This window comes from Anomalospiza imberbis, chromosome Z (assembly GCF_031753505.1).
Source record: "Anomalospiza imberbis isolate Cuckoo-Finch-1a 21T00152 chromosome Z, ASM3175350v1, whole genome shotgun sequence".
NCBI classification, from domain to species: domain Eukaryota; kingdom Metazoa; phylum Chordata; class Aves; order Passeriformes; family Viduidae; genus Anomalospiza; species Anomalospiza imberbis.
In genome coordinates this window covers 68,592,820-68,600,647 of record NC_089721.1, presented here as the reverse complement: position 1 = coordinate 68,600,647, position 7,828 = coordinate 68,592,820, and the positions used below count along the sequence as shown (strand labels likewise).

The following is a 7,828-nucleotide window of genomic DNA, read 5'->3' as shown; positions in this document are numbered from 1 at the left end:
TTTTGCAAAAGTCCCTTACCCCATTTTAGGGTGACTATGTCACTCCTATTCCCTTTGTTCTGCCATGAAACATTCCTCATTATTTTTTTACTGAAGATCTGCAGTCACTGACCTGCACTGCTCATTATGGGTTCCCAAGATAGAGGTGATGCTCTGATGCATATGGCATAGGTGACCTTTGGGTCTGAGGAGTGGTTGATGGTCTTTGCTACCATTGATCCAGGCAGCACCCAGCGCCTCTCTGGAGTGAGCACAGCCAGTCTGTCATGCCCATGGCCCACGGCCAGGCAGGAATGCCCTCTCACCGGCACCAGGGTTGTTCTTCATGTCCCCTGAACCCCTTACTAACTGGCTCCCTATCCACCCTGCATTACTCCCTCAGCCAGATCACTCACAGGAACAATGGCAGCTGCTGGTGGCACCAGCACTGTCATCCTCAGGGATGTCAGGTCTGAAGGAACTGGGGAGCCACTGAAGGGACAGGAGGCTGAGGGGCAGCTGAGGGGCTGAGAGGAAGTGGTGGGGATGAGCGGTCTGGGGTAGCTGAGGGGTATGGCAGAGGCTGGAGGGCTGAAGAGATGGCAGGGGCAGAGGACTGAGGACATTAGGGTGTGGGCTGGGGACACTGAAGGGACATGAGGAAACTGATGACATAAATACTCAAAAAGCATATGCTTTGCAGTATCTCAGTTGTGACAAGAAACTGATACCCATTGTTTAAACTTTTATAAACCATAAAAGTTTTCTTACCAAGGAAAGAAGTTGCTCAACGAAGACAGCAGACTGTGAGCCAATTCATAAGTCATGTCCTCAGGTGAACTTGTGGCCATGAAAGGATAAAGGTAGGGGCCATTCCCCAAATAACCACCAGAGACCCTCCTGAGACTGTTCCCCAAATTGTATACGCATGCTCAAGCTATAAAGTGTACAGATTTGTATATGTAAATAAGGGGGACAAGAATTCTGAAACGGTGCTGGCATGTGTTAGGAGGAGTGGTACCCCCTGCACCCAGCGCTGAAATAAAGTAACCCCTGCTTTCTAAGACTGAAATTACAGTGCTAGAGGGTTGTATTCTTCCCGACCTTTCTGTGACGCTGAGGGCAGTAGGGTCTGGGCTGGGGGCACTGAGGGGACCGGAGGGCTCGGAGGGCCCCGGCCGTGCCGGGGCAGCGTGGCGCGGTCTGAGGGTCGCAAGGCTGAGGGTCCCCGCGGGGCCGCGCTGACACCGGCACGAGCCGCGCGTCGGGTGCGTGCCGGTGCCCGGCGGGGGCGGCGCCGCCCTCGCGCGGCTGCCGTAGTCGGCGTCGAGGCGTTGGGCGCGCGCCGCCGCGTGTCGTGACAGTTCCGCCCAGCGCGATGGCGAAGCCGACGCTGCCGGCTGGTTTCTGCCCCTCCTCCGCCGCCCTCTGGCCCCGCACCTTTCCCATGAAGCTGTGGCTGCTGGTCAACAGCCCGTGCGTCCACTCGGTGCGCTGGGACGCCCGCGGTGAAGGGCTATTCATCGACCAGGGGCTCTTCGAGAAGGAGCTGCTGGGCGTGGGGCCCAGCGCCGCCGGGGAGAAGGAGCTCTTCAGAACCAAGAACTACAGCAGCATCGTCCGCCAGCTCAACCTATACGGGTTCCACAAGCTGACGGTGAGTCCGGCCGGCAGCACGGTCGGGTCCGGGCCGAGGCCGGCCACGGCGGGGGGAGATAGCAGCTACGCTGGTGGGCCCCTGCACCACTTCTGGAACCCGCATTTTCGCTACGGCCGCCCCGATCTCCTCGTAAAGATCAAGAGACTGACCAAGGCCAACAAGGAGAAACTGGACACTGGCTTGGAGGTGACCAGCCGCCTGCCCGACGATTTGCAGTACATTACTGGAAGGTGACAGTCTGCTGTCGCCCACGTCCCTTGGTGAGGTGGGAAGGAGCGGTGAGGCGGGTGGGACATGGGTGGCCGCGATCGGCCTGGGGGTGGCATGGTCTTAGAAAATTGCCACTGCCCTGGGGGGAGTGAAGCATCTGCCCTTGCTGGTGGCTGCTCTGTTCACACGGTATAAGAAAAGGCTTGTTCTTCAGGAAGGTAAATCTGCTGCCAGTAAACACAGGGGATGTAATAACAAATAGCTACAATTGTGCTGCCTATAAACAAATATCAGTGTATGTATCTGAATATCTATATACCTCTCACTGTGTAACTCACAGGTCTTGCTTGTATTATCTACAATGAATTACATGGTTTGCAGTGTTTCAGTGTGCCTGTAGAGTGCCAGCAAGGACCTAAAACTAATATACACACCAACTTGTCCTTAGATAAAAGGTGCAACATATATTCTTTCGTATGTTTAAAATCTTAGTAATAAAGAAAAAAAAAGTTACCCAAAACACAAGTTCAGTGTGCTTTGAAAATGAAGAAGCTAATCATCTGCTTTTTGCATCTTGTATTTTCAGCTGTGGGACACCACATACAACATAGAGAAGAACGGAAAGGAGAAAGGAAGACTTTGAGGTCTACTTTAGGAGCACACACTGATTGAGTAATTTTCAATGTTCTCAAATTCAGGAAAAAAGTTCATAGAAAAGTCAGTTATTATCTCAATAAAATGTTGCTTGATGCAATATGCTAAGAGCTATTATTCAACACATACCAGTTTTCTAAAATATTAATTGTTAAGTAACATTTGTGGACATGAACTGAAAATATATCCATGGATACTTCATAAACTTCAAAACCTTGCCGTTTCCTACAAATAATATTTCATCAGGCTCTGTCTCTTTATTGTTTATTTTGTTTTAAATTAGCTTCTGATGTTATTTCACATCACTCACATTACATAGCTCTTGGCCATATCACTTTTCTGATAACACTAAGATGTGCTAACACGAGGCCTGCCTTAGATATCTAAAAGACATTTTTCACCTTTCATCCAAATAAAAGTTCCCCAGCCCAGGGCATAGCAAACAGTGGCACAATTACCTGGGCCATTACTGGGATGTCTGAGGATAGGCAGGATAGTGATAGTGTAGCCCAGCAGAGACCGTCGTTGATACATTGGTACCCTCCATTAGCACAACAAGGGGAAACAGATCAGATAATCCAGAAGACCCTCCTAATTTTGGGATGGGAATGAGCTCAGAAAGCCTAGAGTTTTTGTAAAGCTTGTGCAAAAGGCTGTGTCTGATTCACATGGCCAGCACTGCCTCATTGCTCTCTGCTCCATGTGGGTAGACAGCTCCTACCCAAATCTTCAGTCTGTGTTGTCATCTCTCTTCTCTTAAGACCATTTTATAATAGTGGGGAGCAAATGAAACTAAGTGAAATAAGACATTGCACCTCAAACCTGCAAGGCTCTTTTAGATGTTTAAGTACAGTACCCAAACAGGAACCTAATTCACAGCCTGAGGTGTCCTTCCACAAGTTTACTACTGCAAATCACTGAGTTGTGGTGCTACCTAAGGATACCATGGGTCCTTCAGATCTCAGAGTTGCTATGCCATACATGGAGAGAAAAGCTGGAGCAATTTATGTAAAACTGTGTTCAGGGCAGATACTATGAGAGAAGGCTCTATGGCTTTTATGATTCTGTGGTTCAGATTAGATGATCATAATGCTTCTTTCTGGGCTCAGCTCCCCTGAATCAGAGCCAAAAATCACACATATTAACTCCTTTAAATAAAGATTTAGAAGTCTGATTGTAGCAATGCACAATTCATCAGTTGTAATTTATTGACTTGTTTCGGGTTTTTTTCCCCTGATGCCCTCATAGTGGACATAAATTAAAAAATTCTGATCAACAATGCCTTTTTATATTTTACCTGAAGTGGCCATGGCAAACTCCTGCATGAAGAAGACGAATTAATGAAATTATCATGAACCACAGCTAATGTACCTCTGGCATGGTGAAGCATTTAAACTACATTCCCAAAGACATGTTCCTCCTCTGGGGGAGTCACTCAGACCTTAATTATACTTAAAGCAAATACATTTCCTAAGGCAGAGAGAAAGGAAAGGAATGGGAGAGTTTCTCAATATTTTTAAAAGCACACAAAAGAGATGTCTAAAGGAAAATGCAAAATGACAAATGTTCCATACTGTCATCTCACCAAATACGTATCATCTTACTTTGTGCTGCAAGTGGGAACAGCAACTGGGAAGTACAGTTGAAGCGTGTTTAAAAATAAAAACCACCAGTCTACTAGAAGATATTAAGTGTAGTATCATCAATAAATCTTAGAAACTCACTGTGCAGGGGACCACTTACAGCCATAGGAAACATCCTAGCTGTCTGCTCAGGGGGCAGAAACATCATGACAGGACAGCAGCCACAACAGAGGGAGCACAGCCAGTGCTCGAAGAGGGGAAAAGACACTGGCCGGGCTCTAGAAACACCAGAAGCCTGGGAAGGAAAGCATCTTCTAAAAACTGAGGCAAATCAGACACATACCAGAAGAAATGCTTATCTGAATTGGAAATTTAAAGAGACACTGGTGGCCCTACACTGTGTCTAGGACTGCAGCCATCCAGCAAAAGTTCTGCTCTGCCTCACTGCCTGCCAAGCATGGTATGCCTCTTCTGAAGCTGATGTCACTGTCAATGCTGTGTCATTGCTGTCTTCCATTCACCCAAGTCCCTGTAACACAGCAGAGTGAGCAGAGTTCACTTTGACCTGTGACCCTCAGGGGGACCAGGTTGCTCAGGAATGATGCAATGTCCCTGTCTCTTGTTCCACCTAATGGATTCCACATAGTACTTCTCACTGCATATTGTAATGTGTTTATATGCTGCTAAGTGGCAAAACAAGTTGTATTTGCCACTGACCTATGAAGATACTGAGAAGCAGAAGCACAATGGTTCATCCAGTGCCAAATTCAAGTTTTGTTGGCCGATTTAAATTACTTTTCTTTCTGCTTCTTAAAGGTCAGCCACTTCTGAGTAATAGCGTACCCTCGAACTCATAACTGGAGATCTAAAAGTAGGCTAATAGGTGAATGACCAAAGGGAGGGATGGATGGATGGATGGATGGATGGATGGATGGATGGATGGATGGATGGATGGATGGATGGGTAGGAGAACAAATAGAATGTTTTCTCCATACCTAACAGCCTCATTCCAGCCCATTGAAGTCCTGTAGAAGCATACTAAACTATTGGAAGAGACTTCTGCCAAAATGCAGAAGGAAGAAAAACTGTGAGACATCAGTCTATATTTTAAAAGAAAAGGATTGTTATTTGGTGCCATTAACTGTTGCAGTTCCATCAATTTCTTTACAAAAAAGCTGAAAATCTAGTTTTAAAAAAATGGAAAGACTAGTGAGAAATTTTAAAAAACAATTGGTGTGGCCAGAAAACTGTTTCCAAACTTGCCAAGTTTAGAAAACCCAAATACCTAAGAACATAAAACTTTTTTTTTTTTTTTTTTTGATGGAGCAGTCACATTGTTGCCTTGGAAACATCATTTAATGTGTCTTTTGTATTTGCATTAAGACATTTACAACCCCCAAATTAGCTAGTGTACAGTATATCCTCTGTTGTGGACAGGCTTAGAAAGAAACTTTAAAATAACAAAAAGGAGGCAGGTTGATTTAAAAAAGTAAGCCTGTTTATTACAAAACGAACAACTGGAAACAAAAGCCTATGGCCAGTCCGGAGACTGTTTCAACAACTTACAAACCAAACAATACGCCAAGTGAAACCAGCTCCGAGGAAAGACCGAGTATCACGCACCCCAGGCCTTTTTAAAGTCTCTCTCTTGCCTCCTGATTGGAGCATTCAGGATCCGTGCTGTGATAGGTCTGTTTCTCTGTTGCTGATTGGCTTATAAGTTGGTGCAGTCTTGGCCAATCATTTTGGAATTCTCTCCTCCCATTGGTTGGTCTCTCTTCCAATCTTGATTTAAGTTGTGGTTGTGTTCTATGATGTAATACTCCTGAAAGTTTCTCTGCCCTTCCACAAAGATTGGCATCCCATTTTCTCTTCGGTTCCACTCCCCCTTTATACATCAACAACAGTACTGGGTTTTAATACAACTAATCACAATTTGTTACTTGTAGTAACAACATTTGAATTGTATTAACAACATTTTACCTTGTAACAACATTTAACCATTGTTAACTACATTCCCCAAAAGTTTAAATTTTATTTTTGTTCTTAACATCCTGTTTCAGGTTTTCTCCCTCCCAGGAGCAAGAATCAAAAGGTAGGCAGTAAATGCTTGTAGATAAAGGACCTGACTCTTTGGTAATCTTTGTGCAGGACATTTCCAATGGCTGAGCTGATGTGTAGTCATTTGTTCCCCCTGGAAAAGAAAGACATAAGTTGGATAGGCAACAAGACAGAAAGAGAAGTCAGGAGGAGTTTGTCAGATTTGCAAAGGAAGAAGCGGGGACATACCTGCACACTGTGAAGGAGCAGAAGCAAAACTCATGCCTGGACATCTGTAACAGGCAAGGCTTCTTAGTTTAGACAAATGGCCAGCAGGGATAAGAGTAACATGAAGAAACATCCTCAAGTGCCAGAGAAGAAGCTGGTATGTATTATAAGTTAAAGTAAATAATTTGTCCGATCCTTTAGGGATTGATAAAAAGAATTTTATTGATTACAGCAAGCAATGAGAAGCAAACAGCGCTGGGTGCAGCCGGGGAGTCAGTGCTCCGCCAAGGCTCACACCGCTTCCCTTTTCCCACGGTCCTTTATTCTCCCCCTTCTTCCACGTTTGTGGCTTTTCCGGGAGTACTCTGCCCGTGCGCCTCCAGTTGCTAGGGGGTCGCCGCCTGCTCTCTGGTGGTCGTCTGGATGAAGGCTCTCCTCCTCTTCCTCGCTGGGGGTTTATGACCCTGTAACAATCTTTCCATAGATGGTTACACACCTCCCGACCCTAGTTGTACAATCAACTTAAGGAGTCAGCATATCCTCGGGTTTCCTGTTACTCACAAAAAACCTCTTCCTTAAAAACCTCTTCCTTTGCCTGAGTTCCTGTTTAATGATGAACAAAGAGACTTCTCTTATCTATTACAGTATCTACCCTAACATACTGTACCCTAACATGAACAGTCTGTTGCTGACCTGTCTGCTGCAGGTCCATTTGTCATGGGCAGACTTACAGCAGAGAACAGTGTTTGAAATATCTCAGTGACATTTTGGCTCTACTTGAGGTCACTGGCCAAAATGCTACAAGGCTCAAAAAGGTTAATTCTCACCTTCAACCTGTAAACCATTTATAAATAATTTATTAAATACAACTCTTTAAATTGTTGGACTACTTAGTGTTTTCACTGCTATGTATGCATGACATTAATAAAAGTGCCATGGAATCCAGCTGGTGGAAGGAATATAAGTATGTTATGGTGTTCCTGATTGTTATAAACGCCAATCACTTGGTTTTTAAAATTTATAAAGGTTTAATAAAAATAAATTGGAAAAAAATTAATACAAGTAAAGTAATAAAGATTAAACAATTAGAGTTAGGACAATTAAAGAGACAATAACAGCAAAAAGTTACAGCCCAGGCTGGGTACCTCTCTCTCTGGACAAAAGTGAGCCAGGAGAAGGACCCCGATAAAAAAGAATTCCCTCCTTAAGAGGGGTAACCTGTTACATACACAAATCACTTCATGAATATGCATATATTTATTTAAAACAAGAAGTTCGTCCGGTACTTGTTGAGGAATTCCTGTTAATCCCAGGCGCCTTGAAGTCTAAGTTGAGTTTGGAGAAGTTCGGTTTTTTGTTGATAAAGAAAGCCATAAATTCCTTTCCTCTGGAAGATTTAGGGGTTTTTGTAATTGTTATCTCTGTGTGAAGAATTTCTTGATTATCTTCTCCTTCTCTTGAGCAAAAAGAATAC

General features: G+C 44.6%; 1 protein-coding gene across 2 annotated transcripts; it reads left to right on the top strand.

Moving 5' to 3' along the window:
- The first annotated feature begins 1,342 nt into the window (after window positions 1-1,342).
- On the top strand, window positions 1,343-6,516 carry LOC137465094 (heat shock factor protein 5-like). 2 transcript variants are annotated; one of them, XM_068176841.1, is made up of 2 exons: window positions 1,343-1,917; window positions 6,238-6,516. In XM_068176841.1, the coding sequence occupies exon 1, from the start codon at window positions 1,358-1,360 to the stop codon at window positions 1,871-1,873; it is 516 nt and encodes a 171-aa protein (XP_068032942.1). In that variant the 5' UTR covers window positions 1,343-1,357; the 3' UTR covers window positions 1,874-1,917; window positions 6,238-6,516. The 2 variants fall into 2 exon arrangements, with proteins under 2 accessions (XP_068032942.1, XP_068032943.1); XM_068176842.1 differs by lacking the exon at window positions 6,238-6,516 and adding an exon at window positions 2,436-2,603.
- The last annotated feature ends 1,312 nt before the right edge of the window (window positions 6,517-7,828 follow it).

What these genes read in the sequence shown, in the direction of transcription:
- LOC137465094 (XM_068176841.1), top strand. Translation starts at nt 1,358, where the DNA reads ATGGCGAAGCCGACGCTGCCGGCTGGTTTCTGCCCCTCCTCCGCCGCC.